The sequence below is a fragment of the Callorhinchus milii genome, unplaced genomic scaffold, assembly GCF_018977255.1.
Source record: "Callorhinchus milii isolate IMCB2004 unplaced genomic scaffold, IMCB_Cmil_1.0 Scaffold10, whole genome shotgun sequence".
NCBI lineage: Eukaryota > Metazoa > Chordata > Chondrichthyes > Chimaeriformes > Callorhinchidae > Callorhinchus > Callorhinchus milii.
This window is the reverse complement of record NW_024704751.1, coordinates 6,428,358-6,444,834: the sequence shown is the minus strand read 5'-3', so window position 1 is coordinate 6,444,834 and position 16,477 is coordinate 6,428,358. Positions and strand designations below refer to the sequence as shown.

At 46.6% G+C, this 16,477-nt stretch overlaps 2 protein-coding genes across 2 annotated transcripts; both read right to left on the bottom strand.

Moving 5' to 3' along the window:
• Positions 1-467: 467 nt before the first annotated feature.
• On the bottom strand, positions 468-4,545 carry LOC103180664. The gene is made up of 4 exons (XM_007896646.2): positions 4,488-4,545; positions 3,443-3,575; positions 2,214-2,348; positions 468-1,709 (listed from the first exon to the last, which is right to left on the bottom strand). Exons 1-4 carry the CDS (start codon positions 4,519-4,521, stop codon positions 599-601), a joined length of 1,413 nt encoding a protein of 470 aa, XP_007894837.2. The 5' UTR covers positions 4,522-4,545; the 3' UTR covers positions 468-598.
• Positions 4,546-11,924: 7,379 nt separating this feature from the next.
• On the bottom strand, positions 11,925-14,016 carry LOC121849771 (group 3 secretory phospholipase A2-like). The gene is made up of 3 exons (XM_042338564.1): positions 13,952-14,016; positions 12,725-12,859; positions 11,925-12,222 (listed from the first exon to the last, which is right to left on the bottom strand). The coding sequence occupies exons 1-3, from the start codon at positions 14,014-14,016 to the stop codon at positions 11,925-11,927; spliced, it is 498 nt and encodes a 165-aa protein (XP_042194498.1).
• Between the last annotated feature and the right edge of the window lie 2,461 nt (positions 14,017-16,477).

Genomic DNA, 16,477 nt, shown 5'->3' with positions numbered 1-16,477 from the left:
GAGAAACCCATCAAAATGCTTCGAATATCCAAACCAGACTAAGAGTTACACGCACACACACACACACACATATTATAGATATATGTATGTGTATATCCATTAGGATGCAGCTATTTTAATGAAACGTTCTTAAAAAGAATATACTTCAAGTTTGTATCGATTACCATCAATTAATGTTGTAAAGAGTTTTACGAGGAGAAACATATGTACAGTGTTAATATTCGCACAAGTTGGGGTTTTAGCAAGTTTAGCAAGTCTGCCTCTTACAAATCGTGAACCCATACGCTAAAGGTTCAAAAACCAACAAGAAAACTTCAGTAAATCACAGAGTATATATTTACGTGCTTCCAAGTGCTCTGTGGAGCACTTTCGTGGGTGGGGGGCAGGGGGCAGGGGTTTGATATATATAAATGTAAGTTGTTGTTATACTTGAAGGGCTTAATTTGTTTTTTGTTTAAAGGAAGGGGAGTTCTCTGCTTCCTGTACTTGTGACAATACATCTAAACCCAATTTCGTGATGGTTAAGAGAATTTTAGTATGATTCCCAATGCTGTGTTTTTTGGGCTCGTTTCAAGTACGGATTATGAAACTTTAAACGCTAGTTAGCGAGTTCGCTGCGAGCGGTCTTGCCCCGGGAGACGGAGGTGTGCTCAGTAAAACCAAGTCCTTTTTTCTGCTGTGATTTCTGACGGTGCTTTTTCCTTCCCTTGCCCTTGCGACGCTGTTTCCGATTCTTGCCTCTGCTTTGCTGCGAGGCGTGGGCGGGATGGTTGGCTTCGAGTTTCGATCCGCCTTCCACCAGCTTAAGATTCCGACGAACATCCAACGGGGCGAGAGGCTCCTCTTTGTGGGCTGTGGCCTTGAGAAGCGTTTTGGCAGAAGTCCCTTTCTGGACGGCCTTGGAGTTGGGACCTTCCTCAACGAGTGACAGTATCTCATCACTGACGAATCCACCCAGATGACCTCGCTTTTGGACTGACTCGGTGGGGACCTGGTGGTAAAGCTTAGGGTTCGTTGTCGTCTCTCTAGGTGCGGGATTTTCCACCGTGCGAAGGTGAAAGTTGGTGTCTGGTTTCAAGACCGCTTGAGTGAACGTCTGGGAAGTTGGAGTCATGGGTTGAGCCCTGTAGGGGTCGTCGTTCATCACATGGTTGAATATATCTTCGCTTCTCTCCAATTGCAAGGAATTGTCCAGTACATTTTGCTTGAGGTGCTTGTCACTTCCAATCTTCTCCACCTCACCCAGGAAGTTCTTGCTCTGCATTCCCTGGTCTTCCAGGCCCGGGAAGCGATTGGTAGACGTGCTGCATTTGGCTTTGCGATGCTTCTTCCTCCCTTTGCCCTTCCTCCTCTTCTTGCCTTTCTTCCCTTTCCTCTCCTTCTTCCTGCCCTTCTCGGACGCTTTGCGCTCGTCAGTCCCCGTGGCGCCGCCCGGATCGTTGCAATGGGCCGAGCTCTGGGTGACGGTGGCCATGACTTTGAGGACATCCTCGGCCACATTCAGCATCTGACCCAGAGTCGACTGCTCTGCCTTGGCAGATCCTGGAGCCGCTGTAAATGCCGGGGGAATGCTGGCCGGGGGCAAGGTCATGGGCTCCTCCGAACCAGGCTCTGGCCTCAGAATTAGGTCATCAATCAAGTCTCCCCCGTAGTCATAGAGAACAGAATCTCTGGGGACAGCGATGGGCACCCGATCGTACTTCCTGCACCTTTAAAAAGCAACAGGAAAGCCAATGAGAAACCAGATCTTGCTCTTTTTGGGGGGAATCCCAGAGATAGATTGTTGGAATGGAATGCGCACTCTCTCCCTGGAAGGACGCATCTTGCTTACCTAACTCTGGAAAGTATTAGGTGCAGGTCGGCAAGAGCCAAGGCTTGGGGAACCCAGAGTGTGTGTTGGGGTAACTGCTTGAGTCTAACCAGCTAAAACCACACAGCTAGCCATTGATAGCAATGTCTGGCAAAGTTTCCTGCTTCTTGTACAGCTAGGACCACCTTACCCATTAAAGGCCATTGCAGAGTTAACAGGAGCCGATTGGGATGACTCCCACTCACGTAGGCACAAATGAGCAAAAACTTCTTTTCAGATGTAACCAGGAATTCCTCATCAATAACCAATATTTAACTAAATTTTACTCAGACCCCCTTCCCCACCAAAGATTATTTTCACCCAATGTCTAGGATCGATCCATTAGATTAAGGAGTCAACTCACCATCCGTACCAGTACCTCTCCACACACTGTTCTTCATAGACAAAGTCAAAGCATGGCACCCCCAACACGTTGAAGAAGGCTTGTCCAACCACTCTGGAGGCTGTATTATTCACATCTCTTAAGCATTGTTTTAATCTGCCGGGAGTGGGGGGTGGGGGTAGGGAGGGGAGGGGGAGGGGAATCATTCCAAATGTTAGAATTTCCAAAATTCAATATTCCTCCCATTTCTCTTTCCTTCATATCCTGGCCTTTATAATGAATAATAATCCTGGCATTTGATATAACGCCTTATCACATCTTCAAGACGTCTCAAAGCGCTTCACACGATATACTGCAAAGTGTAGTGACTGTGTATTTTGTGGCCGAAACGCGGCATCCAATTGCACACAACAGTGCCCCACAAACAGTAGTGGATTAAGTGACCGAATATAGTTATCGTGTACCTATAATTCCTGCGTGGTCAAACTCAAACCATTCATTGTATGTATAATTGAGTAGAAATATAAATACAGCATCAGTTACAGATGGTAACGACACATTTATTCTCAGCAAGCAGAAGTGTGTGCGGACTCGCTGACTACGGACCTTTAATTTTTTTGCCCACTCGCAAAAAAAATGTATTGCCTCATTAGGAAAACAGGAAGAGGAGGGAGATCATTCCACGTGAGCGGCGCTTTATCAATGCAAGTTGCAGTTGTTGCTCTCAACCACTATTCCCCGAAGCTTTGGAACTCTCATCCCCCAATCCCTCCTCCTTCCCTGGTTTTCCGACCAAAGATCTTCCTGTTTGACCGTGCGTACGGTCACCTCCTCTCTCCCCCGGGCTCGGCTTCAGGCTCCGCCACTGTTAGGCACTCTGAGACGCTGCCCCACATGAAGGGCACTATATAAATGCAAGTTGTCGCTGCTGTTGCTGTTGACTTTCTTACACCTCAGAAAGGTGAGAGACAATAATAATAACTCTTGCATTTGACGTAGCGCCATATCGCGTCTTCGAGACGTCTCAAAGCGCTTCGCAGCACGTACCGTAAAGTGAATTGACTGCGTATTTTGTGGGCGAAACGCGGCAGCCAATTGCACAACGTGACTGCGGGCGCCAGCCTCAAACTGCGGACCGCATTCTAAATCATTTTCCGTGGCATCTACCCCGAGACTACCACCAACCCGGACGTGGTTACTTGGTCGTTTTTAATCACCTTTCGTTTGCTACATAAAGCAATAAGACTTACCGATTGTCGCAGTCACAGTGGCTCAGAGTGTGCCATCTGAAATTCCGGTGGCCATAGTTGGACATCAGGGGATGGATGACATGAGCACAATGGTCATGTTCTCTACAGCACTTGTCCGTTTCTGAGAATTCTCCTTTTTTTTGGGGGGGGAGAAGCGGGTGGGAGAGGAAGCAACATTATACAGCAGTCACAACAGATTAACAAAATCCTTCTAGAGGGAAGGGGGAGAGAGAAAGAGACGGTGGGGTTGGTTTGGGGGGGGGGGGAAATGGGGAGGGAGAGGATGGGGGAGAGAAGGAGAGGGGGAAGGAGACAAGGTGGGGGGGGGGGGGGGGTGAGAAAAAGGGGAGAGGAGTAAGACTCTCTGAAAAATCAGTTCCAATCACCTTTCTCCTCCCCTCACCCAAGAATAATTTCCCCAATAACTCAAACTTGACAAAAGTTCAAAACTTTTTTTTACCCCCCCCCCACACCCCCAAACATTTTTTTAAATAGATTAAAAATAAACTGGGCTCCAAGTCTGATTAGGAATAAGCATTGTGTTGGCTCTCAAACTGCTTAGGTCTGTGGATTTTTTTTTTGGTATAATATCATATATATTACATTATAATTTACACAGCAATTGAGACTTATTCATAATAAATTATGAAAAAGGTTCCACAGCAATTTGAGATGTTTTTTTAATCTTAATTATGATTTAAACATAAGTTAGACCTCAATTGAGATGTTTTCAAGTGATCATGAAACAATTCTCATGACAAGTTACCCGGCGATTCGAGATTTTTAATATAAATTGTAATTAAAAAAAAAAATTTCACATGACCTTTTTTTCTTTGGTACGATGATCACGAAAGAATTATCCCTAAAAGTTACCCAGTGATTTGAAATGTTTTAGGGGGAGGGAAATGGTCATAAAAGAATGATGGCAAAACGTTACGTGACGATTTGCGGATTTTTTAAAAAATATATATATAAATTATAATTTAAAACAGCAAATTTGGGACATTTTTTTTAATAAAGCATATTAATTGATGCAGGTTCTTACCCAGGTGCTGGTAAGTGTCAGCGTTGTTCCCCATTCCGCACCAGAGTGTTCCTGGATAAGTCAAACCCCTCTTAGCCCTGTGGGGAACAGGGCTTTCCGCAGAATCTTCTGCAGAATTTTCCGCAAAATTTTCTGCAGAATTTTCCGCAAAACTTCTCGGTTGCGGGGGCCAGGTCCGGGTAGTGGCCAGAGCCGCTCTCTCACGCTGGAAGGACCTACAGCGCCCGATCTCCCCCTCCATCTCCATGTGTAGCCTCCAGCCCTGCTCCCCCAGGGCAGAGAGAACCCCCTCCCGCCCCCTTTCATCCTCCTTGGCCTTGCAGGACCTCGTGAAAGTCCCCACCGCCTCTGGGTGCCGGGTGAGCGAGCACCCAACCATCCTCCCAACCCCCACCCCCGCCACCGGGTCCAGCTCCATCGTGGACCTGACCATCTCCAGGCCGTCTGAGATCTCCACCAGGACCCGCCGGTGGCCGGAGAGAGTCAACTGGGCGCAGCGAGAGCCGTTGACCAGGACCCTGACCATGTGCGGGTTGTCCTCTCTGCCCCCCACTCTCGCTGTCTCTCTCCCTTGCCCTGAGCCTGGTAGGAGCGAGCACTGGCCAAATCCTCGCCCGTGGAAAGGCAGGAAGACCATTGCCACCCACACCCACATCTCCAGCTGGGTTCGCCACCAGTTTTCAGCACCACAACCCGAGGGACAGCGCCTACTATTTGCCTCCCTTTCCCTTCTCTCCCCCCCCCCCCCACCCCACCACCCCCCTGGAGCTCAGCTCCAAACACTCGCCTCGTTAAGAAGGTACCTCTCCCTCTCGTAACCCCCCACCCCTGACAATTACCCTCAACTCTGACCGCAAGTTACCCCTGGAGGAACTTCTTTCTTTTCTTTCTTTCTTTCTTTCTTTCTTTCTTTCTTTTCTTTCTTTCTTTTCTTTCTTTCTTTCTTTCTTTCTTTCTTTCTTTCTTTCTTTCTTTCTTTCTTTCTTTCTTTCTTTCTTTCTTTCTTTCTTTTTTTCTATCTATCTATCCATCTATCTCTATCTCTCACTCTATCTCTCTCTCTCTCTCTCCCCCCACCACCTCCTCTTTCTTCCACCACTGTGAATCCAGCAGAGTGACAGGAGACTTGTGTGTGTGTGTGTGTGTGTGTGTGTTTTCTCTCTCGAAAAGGGGGAGGGAGGAGTGTTAATGAAGTGGTTTCCTTGGCGATCCCACATCGGATGATGTTTAAGGACCGATCAGCGTTAAGTTCTTGTTTCTTAGATTTATCCCAAACTTCTGAGGGCTGCATTGTGGTGTGGGTTTTCTGTCTGTCCTGTCCGTCTTTCTCTCTCTCCTCCTCCAATCCTCCCTCCCTCCCTCCCTCTCTCTGGGAATAAATGTAAGCGTGAGAACATTGAACATTCAGACAAACTGTACTTCAACGCTCCATGTGTTCATAAACAAAACCTGTTGAAATAGTTGAACGTGTTAAAACGTGTCCTCCATATAGTTTCCCACATGAAAGTGTGTGTGTGTGTGTGGGGGGTGGGGGGTTCTGTCTGTGTGTGTGTATATATATATTCACATATATATATATATATCAAATCCTCAATTCAAAAAATGCTTCTGTTTGAGGAGAGCTCAGATAACTTTATTTGCTTTCATGCAATATTCTGAAAGGCTATGTTTAAAAAGTTTTCAAACATAGCCAGGGCTCTCCTCGGAATTTTATTTGCTGGTTTATTTGCAGTTGCTAACCTTTGCATTTGTTTTACAGCGCCTTTGTTACAGCCCGGACCACCTTGTTGAGCTTTGCGATGCCCTATCGCCTCCGCCCCACCATGCTTTCAGCCGCTACGTCCCGAAACTCTGGAACGCTCTCCCTCAATGCGTACACCTTGCCCCCACTTTCCCCTTTTTCAGATAGCGCCTGAAGACCTTCCTTTTCAACCGTGCTTATGGTCACCTTATATTGCATGGATATTATATTGCATGCGACCACCAAGAAGGTGGAAGGCAAACTAGATAGACCTTGGTCTTTTTTCGTCCAGGATTTCGTATGTTCTTATATGTTCTTAAATGCACGGCCAGTCCACTCTACAGTATATTCTGTAAAGCCCTTTGAGACGTCTCACCGACGTGATAAAGCGTTATATCAAATGCAAGGGTTATTATTATTCATTATTATTTTTATTTTAGGAGAGAATTGTTCTCCCTCTTTCTCTCCCTCCGCAATTACAGGACACACACAAAGGGCACACACCTAACTTCAACCAATTAATCATTCGCACGTTTCCCCTTTCCTCCCTCCTCCCTCCCTCCTTCCTCCTCTTCTCCGAAGACGTTCGCAAACAGAATTATCAAAGTGCTCGTAGCAAGTCTATCTGAGAGTCATTGTTCAGGATGGTTTAGCCATTCCCAGTGACTTTACCCCAGATCTCTTTGTCCTGCTCACAGCCTATAAAAACGTTAACTACATCAGTGGTGAATGGAGAAAGTCGACTGATGTAAAATCATCCGAGTTAACAGGCGATGTTCTACTCTTCCCCCCCCACCCCCAGGGGATGGGGAGGGGGAAGAGAGGGGGGGAGGAGATTGCATCAATCAAATTGTTCTTGGCAAGTTCGACCTTCTAATCCCAGAGCTTTCTCTCCCATCACCTGATGGATGGATGGATGGATGTAAATTCAGCTCCACCAACTCTGCATGAAAAGTGGGGTTGGAATGCCCTCAAGGGAGAGAGAGAGGGGGGGGGAGGGAGGGAGTGTGTGAGAACAACTGTGAGAAAGAGAGTGAATGAAAGAGAGGGATATGTATGTGTGAGAGAGAGAGAGAAGGAAATAAAGGACTGTAAGAGAGTGTATGTGAAAGAGAGGGATGAAAGAGAAAGAGAGAGCTTGTGAAAGATGGGGTGTGTGTAAGAGAGAGAGGGGGAAGGAAATAAAAGAATGAGAGAATAAGTTTGTGTGTGTGTGTGAGAGAGTGAGAGAGAGGGAGGGAGTGAGTGTGAAAAATAGGGAGTAAGAGAGAGAAAGAGAGAGGGAAGGAAATAAAGACTTAATCGATCCTTTTAACTCACTCCCAGAAACAAAAAAACAGAAGAGAGAGAGAGAGAGCAATGAGGCATTTAACACTTCTGTTTAAAGGAACAAAAACACACAAATGAACCTTTAGATCTTTCTAAACTTGTGATTAAAAAACACACACTTTATCCTGTTGTTTTGTCTGTGTCTGTGTGTGAGAGTCTTCATGGGTTAACCTAAAATTTCAATACTCAATGCTCAACTCACTCTAGGTTTAGAATTAAGTTAAATCTAAAATTAAAATTAGATGTAAAATGAAATTAAATCTAGATTAAAATGCATGCATTCGCCTTAAAATGCTCAATACTCAGCCCATTCTAGATTGCATTTCACGTTCGACACGTGTTTCAGATTATTCATGCCCACATTTCTCCCTATCCCCCCACAATCCCCCCACAATCCCCCCACCTTGTAACAGCCACCAAAAAAAAAATCCCCTTTGATCGTGAAATCGACACTCCACAAACTTTCTTGCAGGAAGAAAGTTGGCGAAAACTTTTAACGTTTTCTAAAACTCCCTGTATGCCTGAAGCACATACACACAGCTATCTATACATACACGGTATAGATAGATATACATACACGTATATAAACATTATACATTACATACACATATATGTGTTATAAAACATATATTACACATACACATAAATACACACAGAAACACACACACACAAACACACGCATACACGCTGTAAATAACAATAATAACCCTTATGTTTGATCCAGCGTCTTGTCACGTCTTCGAGACGTCTCAAAGCGCTTCGCAGAATGTACTGTAAAGCGAATTGAATGTATGTGTTGTGGGTGAAACGCGGCGGCCGATTGCGCACAGCGGTGAGTGTCCCACACACAGTCGTGGATTGAGTGACCGCATTATTATTATTATTATTATTATTTTTTTACATGCGTTTATTTTACGCGTGTGCATGTGTACATACACGCGTACAAATGCACGTAGATATGTATGTGTATGTGAATGTGAATGCAATCCCATCGGGAGAGGTTTGCTGGTGCTCTCTCTCCAGCCTTGCTCTGTGCTGTGGAATGCAGGGTAACTTGCGGTCACAGAGCTCCAGACTCCTTTCTCTACTGTTCACAAAGCAGGTCTCAGGCGGGAGAGAGGGGTTACTTGCGGTTAACGCCCTGCTAATAGCAGCTGTGACCATGATTCCAGCACCTCGCAGCTGTGCTCCTGGCGTCTGCAAGAGCCGAGGAGCATCTCACAGCAAGTGGGGCTCGTTCACGGCTGAACCAGCCAGCACTGAGCGAGTCGTTGCTGCTTCACTTGCATTGAATGTGGGAGGAAAGAGAGGGAGTCTGGCTGTATCAAACCCACTTTGCGTTGAGTGCTAAGGAGCGGTTTCATCGAGGGGGTGGGGGGGGGCGCGCGCTGCAGGAAGGGGAGAAATGTGGAGTCCTGTAGCGCAGTGGTTAGAGCCCTCACCTCGCAAGCGAGAGCACCCGGGTTTGATTCCAGGGCAGGGCGAAACCTCCGGCAAGTTTCCTTACTGCTCACGTCTCGGTTTTCCTAGCAGTAAGTAGGAACCCGGTTGTTAATCGATTGTTAACTCAATCCACGGACTGTTTGTGGTGACACTGCCAGGCGCAGTTGGCTGCCGCGTTTCACCCACAAAATACACAGTCACTCCACTTTACAGTGTATCCTGTGAAGCGCTTTGAGACGTCGCAACAACATGGTAAGGCGCTGTATCAAATGCAAGGAATAATTTTATTCGGGGGATTGTTGGCCAGGACATAGAGAGAGAGAAATTCCCTTCTCCTTTCGAACAGTGTAACGTTTAACGAACAGTGTCATCTTTAACGTCCACATGAACAGGCAGACGAGACCCCCAGCACTGCACTGGAGCGTCAGCTTAGTCCTTAAGTGGGGCTTGAACCCACAACCATCTGACTCAGAGGAGAGAGTGCTGATACTCTGAAGGAGGGAGGGTCGGAGGGAGTGAAGGGCGCAAGGGATATAAAGAGAGCTTTTAGACATAGAACGCATTGTTCTGCCTCCAGAGTGCAGTGTCGGAGCTTTGATTTAATGCCATAACGATACGGGGAAGAGGTTCTTACATTTTAACCTGAGCGAAGTGGTCGAGGTTTGCATTTAGGAGTCAATGCCCTGTGAATTCTGGGGGTGGGGAAAGAGGGGGTGGGGGGGGGGAGAGGGGAGGGTGGGGGGAAGAGGGGAGGGTTGTAAGGCAGGTCCGATCAGCCACTTAATTAGAAAAGAAAAAAAAACTCTTGCACGCCTGAAGAAATGATCCTATTTATGAAGCGAGAGGAGGGGAAAGAAAAAATCCCCACGGATCCGTTACTTTAATCGCCGCTGTCTCTTAGCCTTTTCGGTGCAAAACCAAAGCGCTTCACAGAATTTACTGTAAAGTGAATTGACTCTATAGTTTGTGTTTCGCCCACAAGATACAGTCAAACCACCTTGACAGTGAATTCTATCAAGTGTAGTGACTGTGTATTTGTATTTATAGGGTTGTAATGATAGGAATCCTTGCATTTGTAATTTACTGTGAAGTGCAGTAACCATGTACTTGTGGGCAAAATCAGCACCTCAATTTGTGCACAGCGAACAGCCATGGGGGAATTCATGGCCAGGACACCGGGAGAGAGAAACTCTCTTCATTTTTCAAACAGGGCAGTGAGATCTTTGCTATTCATCTGACTAGGCAGAACGGGCATTGGTTTTAATGTCTCATATGAAGGACTGCATCTCTGACAACACAGCATACCCCAGAACCGCACTGAATGACTCAATGCACAGCTTTGAAAATTTTCCATCATAGACAGACTTCCTGGGCTGTGTATGTTAGAATCTATCTTGTCCCATGGATTTGCTACAATATATTTGGTGGCGATGGTGGTGGAGGTGGGTGGGGGTGTAAGGATAAGGTTGGAATCAAAGTAGGAAAGGATTTTGCTCTGTTTTGGTTTGATAGACACATGGAGAAACCCATCAAAATGCTTCGAATATCCAAACCAGACTAAGAGTTACACGCACACACACACACATTATAGATATATGTATGTGTATATCCATTAGGATGCAGCTATTTTAATGAAACGTTCTTAAAAAGAATATACTTCAAGTTTGTATCGATTACCATCAATTAATGTTGTAAAGAGTTTTACGAGGAGAAACATATGTACAGTGTTAATATTCGCACAAGTTGGGGTTTTAGCAAGTTTAGCAAGTCTGCCTCTTACAAATCGTGAACCCATACGCTAAAGGTTCAAAAACCAACAAGAAAACTTCAGTAAATCACAGAGTATATATTTACGTGCTTCCAAGTGCTCTGTGGAGCACTTTCGTGGGTGGGGGGCAGGGGGCAGGGGTTTGATATATATAAATGTAAGTTGTTGTTATACTTGAAGGGCTTAATTTGTTTTTTGTTTAAAGGAAGGGGAGTTCTCTGTTTCCTGTACTTGTGACAATACATCTAAACCCAATTTCGTGATGGTTAAGAGAATTATAGTATGATTCCCAATGCTGTGTTTTTTGGGCTCGTTTCAAGTACGGATTATGAAACTTTAAACGCTAGTTAGCGAGTTCGCTGCGAGCGGTCTTGCCCCGGGAGACGGAGGTGTGCTCAGTAAAACCAAGTCCTTTTTTCTGCTGTGATTTCTGACGGTGCTTTTTCCTTCCCTTGCCCTTGCGACGCTGTTTCCGATTCTTGCCTCTGCTTTGCTGCGAGGCGTGGGCGGGATGGTTGGCTTCGAGTTTCGATCCGCCTTCCACCAGCTTAAGATTCCGACGAACATCCAACGGGGCGAGAGGCTCCTCTTTGTGGGCTGTGGCCTTGAGAAGCGTTTTGGCAGAAGTCCCTTTCTGGACGGCCTTGGAGTTGGGACCTTCCTCAACGAGTGACAGTATCTCATCACTGATGAATCCACCCAGATGACCTCGCTTTTGGACTGACTCGGTGGGGACCTGGTGGTAAAGCTTAGGGTTCGTTGTCGTCTCTCTAGGTGCGGGATTTTCCACCGTGCGAAGGTGAAAGTTGGTGTCTGGTTTCAAGACCGCTTGAGTGAACGTCTGGGAAGTTGGAGTCATGGGTTGAGCCCTGTAGGGGTCGTCGTTCATCCACATGGTTGAATATATCTTCGCTTCTCTCCAATTGTAAGGAATTGTCCAGTACATTTTGCTTGAGGTGCTGTCACTTCCATCTTCTCCACCTCACCCAGGAAGTTCTTGCTCCTGCATTCCCTGGTCTTCCAGGCCCGGGAAGCGATTGGTAGACGTGCTGCATTTGGCTTTGCGATGCTTCTTCCTCCCTTTGCCCTTCCTCCTCTTCTTGCCTTTCTTCCCTTTCCTCTCCTTCTTCCTGCCCTTCTGGACGCTTTGCGCTCGTCAGTCCCCGCCGCCGGCCCGGGATCGTTGCAATGGGCCGAGCTCTGGGTGACGGGTGGCCATGACTTTGAGGACATCCTCCGCCACATTCAGCATCTGACCCAGAGTCGACTGCTCTGCCTTGGCAGATCCTGGAGCCGCTGTAAATGCCGGGGGAATGCTGGCCGGGGGCAAGGTCATGGGCTCCTCCGAACCAGGCTCTGGCCTCAGAATTAGGTCATCAATCAAGTCTCCCCCGTAGTCATAGAGAACAGAATCTCTGGGGACAGCGATGGGCACCCGATCGTACTTCCTGCACCTTTAAAAAGCAACAGGAAAGCCAATAGAAACCAGATCTTGCTCTTTTTGGGGGGAATCCCAGAGATAGATGTTGGAATGGAATGCGCACTCTCTCCCTGGAAGGACGCATCTTGCTTACCTAACTCTGGAAAGTATTAGGTGCAGGTCGGCAAGAGCCAAGGCTTGGGGAACCCAGAGTGTGTGTTGGGGTAACTGCTTGAGTCTAACCAGCTAAAACCACACAGCTAGCCATTGATAGCAATGTCTGGCAAAGTTTCCTGCTTCTTGTACAGCTAGGACCACCTTACCCATTAAAGACCATTGCAGAGTTAACAGGAGCCGAGTGGGATGACTCCCACTCACGTAGGCACAAATGAGCAAAAACGTCTTTTCAGATGTAACCAGGAATTCCTCATCAATAACCAATATTTAACTAAATTTTACTCAGACCCCCTTCCCCACCAAAGATTATTTTCACCCAATGTCTAGGATCGATCCATTAGATTAAGGAGTCAACTCACCATCCGTACCAGTACCTCTCCACACACTGTTCTTCATAGACAAAGTCAAAGCATGGCACCCCCAACACGTTGAAGAAGGCTTGTCCAACCACTCTGGAGGCTGTATTATTCACATCTCTTAAGCATTGTTTTAATCTGCCGGGAGTGGGGGGTGGGGGGGAGTGGGGAGGGGGAGGGGAATCAATCCAAATGTTAGAATTTCCAAAATTCAATATTCCTCCCATTTCTCTTTCCTTCATATCCTGGCCTTTATAATGAATAATAATCCTGGCATTTGATATAACGCCTTATCACATCTTCAAGACGTCTCAAAGCGCTTCACACGATATACTGCAAAGTGTAGTGACTGTGTATTTGTGGCCGAAACGCGGCATCCAATTGCACCACAGCAGTGCCCCACAAACAGTAGTGGATTAAGTGACCGAATATAGTTATCGTGTACCTATAATTCCTGCGTGGTCAAACTCAAACCATTCATTGTATGTATAATTGAGTAAAATATAAATACAGCATCAGTTACAGATGGTAACGACACATTTATTCTCAGCAAGCAGAAGTGTGTGCGGACTCGCTGACTACGGACCTTTAATTTTTTTGCCCACTCGCAAAAAAAAATGTATTGCCTCATTAGGAAAACAGGAAGAGGAGGGAGATCATTCCACGTGAGCGGCGCTTTATCAATGCAAGTTGCAGTTGTTGCTCTCAACCACTATTCCCCGAAGCTTTGGAACTCTCATCCCCCAATCCCTCCTCCTTCCCTGGTTTTCCGACCAAAGATCTTCCTGTTTGACCGTGCGTACGGTCACCTCCTCTCTCCCCCGGGCTCGGCTTCAGCTCCGCCACTGTTAGGCACTCTGAGACGCTGCCCCACATGAAGGGCACTATATAAATGCAAGTTGTCGCTGCTGTTGCTGTTGACTTTCTTACACCTCAGAAAGGTGAGAGACAACAATAATAACCCTTGCATTTGACGTAGCGCCATATCGCGTCTTCGAGACGTCTCAAAGCGCTTCGCAGGACGTACCGTAAAGTGAATTGACTGCGTATTTTGTGGGCGAAACGCGGCAGCCAATTGCACAACGTGACTGCGGGCGCCAGTCTCAAACTGCGGACCGCATTCTAAATCATTTTCCGTGGCATCTACCCCGAGACTACCACCAACCCGGACGTGGTTACTTGGTCGTTTTTAATCACCTTTCGTTTGCTACATAAAGCAATAAGACTTACCGATTGTCGCAGTCACAGTGGCTCAGAGTGTGCCATCTGAAATTCCGGTGGCCATAGTTGGACATCAGGGATGGATGACATGAGCACAATGGTCATGTTCTCTACAGCACTTGTCCGTTTCTGAGAATTCTCCTTTTTTTTGTGGGGGGGAAGAAGCGGGTGGGAGAGGAAGCAACATTATACAGCAGTCACAACAGATTAACAAAATCCTTCCAGAGGGAAGGGGGAGAGAGAAAGAGACGGTGGGGTTGGATTTGGGGGGGGGGGGAAATGGGGAGGGAGAGGATGGGGAGAGAAGGAGAGGGGGAAGGAGACAAGGTGGGGGGGGGGGGGGGTGAGAAAAAGGGGAGAGGAGTAAGACTCTCTGAAAAATCAGTTCCAATCACCTTTCTCCTCCCCTCACCCAAGAATAATTTCCCCAATAACTCAAACTTGACAAAAGTTCAAAACTTTTTTTTACCCCCCCCCCACACCCCCAAACATTTTTTTAAATAGATTAAAAATAAACTGGGCTCCAAGTCTGATTAGGAATAAGCATTGTTGTTGTCTCTCAAACTGCTTAGGTCTGTCGATTTTTTTTTTGGTATAATATCATATATATTACATTATAATTTACACAGCAATTGAGACTTATTCATAATAAATTATGAAAAAGGTTCCACAGCAATTTGAGATGTTTTTTTAATCTTAATTATGATTTAAACATAAGTTAGACCTCAATTGAGATGTTTTCAAGTGATCATCAAACAATTCTCATGACAAGTTACCCGGCGATTCGAAATTTTTAATATAAATTGTGATTAAAAAAAAAAATTTCACACGACCTTTTTTTCTTTGGTACGATGATCACGAAAGAATTATCCCTAAAAGTTACCCAGTGATTTGAAATGTTTTAGTGGGAGGGAAATGGTCATAAAAGAATGATGGCAAAACGTTACGTGACGATTTGCGGATTTTTAAAAAAATATATATATAAATTATATAAATTATAATTTAAAACAGCAAATTTGGGACATTTTTTTTAATAAAGCATATTAATTGATGCAGGTTCTTACCCAGGTGCTGGTAAGTGTCAGCGTTGTTCCCCATTCCGCACCAGAGTGTTCCTGGATAAGTCAACCCCCTCTTAGCCCTGTGGGGAACAGGGCTTTCCGCAGAATCTTCTGCAGAATTTTCCGCAAAATTTTCTGCAGAATTTCCGCAAAACTTCTCGGTTGCGGGGGCCAGGTCCGGGTAGTGGCCAGAGCCGCTCTCTCATGCTGGAAGGACCTACAGCGCCCGATCTCCCCCTCCATCTCCATGTGTAGCCTCCAGCCCTGCTCCCCCAGGGCAGAGAGAACCCCCTCCCGCCCCCTTTCATCCTCCTTGGCCTTGCAGGACCTCGTGAAAGTCCCCACCGCCTCTGGGTGCCGGGTGAGCGAGCACCCAACCATCCTCCCAACCCCCACCCCCGCCACCGGGTCCAGCTCCATCGTGGACCTGACCATCTCCAGGCCGTCTGAGATCTCCACCAGGACCCGCCGGTGGCCGGAGAGAGTCAACTGGGCGCAGCGAGAGCCGTTGACCAGGACCCTGACCATGTGCGGGTTGTCCTCTCTGCCCCCCACTCTCGCTGTCTCTCTCCCTTGCCCTGAGCCTGGTAGGAGCGAGCACTGGCCAAATCCTCGCCCGTGGAAAGGCAGGAAGACCATTGCCACCCACACCCACATCTCCAGCTGGGTTCGCCACCAGTTTTCAGCACCACAACCCGAGGGACAGCGCCTACTATTTGCCTCCCTTTCCCTTCTCCCCCCCCCCCCCCCACCCCACCACCCCCCTGGAGCTCAGCTCCAAACACTCGCCTCGTTAAGAAGGTACCTCTCCCTCTCTTAACCCCCCACCCCTGACAATTACCCTCAACTCTGACCGCAAGTTACCCCTGGAGGAACTTCTTTCTTTTCTTTCTTTCTTTCTTTCTTTCTTTCTTTCTTTCTTTCTTTCTTTCTTTCTTTCTTTCTTTCTTTCTTTCTTTCTTTCTTTCTTTCTTTCTTTCTTTCTTTCTTTCTTTCTTTCTTTCTTTCTTTCTTTCTTTCTTTCTTTCTTTCTTTCTTTCTTTCTTTCTTTCTTTCTTTCTTTCTTTCTTTCTTTCTTTCTTTCTTTCTTTCTTTCTTTCTTTCTATCTATCTATCTATCCATCTATCTCTATCTCTCACTCTATCTCTCTCTCTCTCTCCCCCCACCACCTCCTCTTTCTTCCACCACTGTGAATCCAGCAGAGTGACAGGAGACTTGTGTGTGTGTGTGTGTGTGTTTTCTCTCTCGAAAAGGGGGAGGGAGGAGTGTTAATGAAGTGGTTTCCTTGGCGATCCCACATCGGATGATGTTTAAGGACCGATCAGCGTTAAGTTCTTGTTTCTTAGATTTATCCCAAACTTCTGAGGGCTGCATTGTGGTGTGGGTTTTCTGTCTGTCCTGTCCGTCTTTCTCTCTCTCCTCCTCCAATCCTCCCTCCCTCCCTCCCTCCCTCTCTCTGGGAATAAATGTAAG

Coding starts and splice junctions, on each gene's coding strand:
- LOC103180664 (XM_007896646.2), bottom strand. CDS start 4,521: ATGGGGAACAACGCTGACACTTACCAGCACCTGG. Junction 3,576..4,487: donor TGACACTTACCAGCACCTGG/GTAAGAACCTGC, acceptor CCCAAAAAAAAG/GAGAATTCTCAGAAACGGAC. Junction 1,710..2,213: donor GAGAGGTACTGGTACGGATG/GTGAGTTGACTC, acceptor TGCTTTTTAAAG/GTGCAGGAAGTACGATCGGG.
- LOC121849771 (XM_042338564.1), bottom strand. CDS start 14,016: ATGTCCAACTATGGCCACCGGAATTTCAGATGGCACACTCTGAGCCAC. Junction 12,860..13,951: donor CACTGTGACTGCGACAATCG/GTAAGTCTTATT, acceptor CACTCCCGGCAG/ATTAAAACAATGCTTAAGAG. Junction 12,223..12,724: donor GAGAGGTACTGGTACGGATG/GTGAGTTGACTC, acceptor TGCTTTTTAAAG/GTGCAGGAAGTACGATCGGG.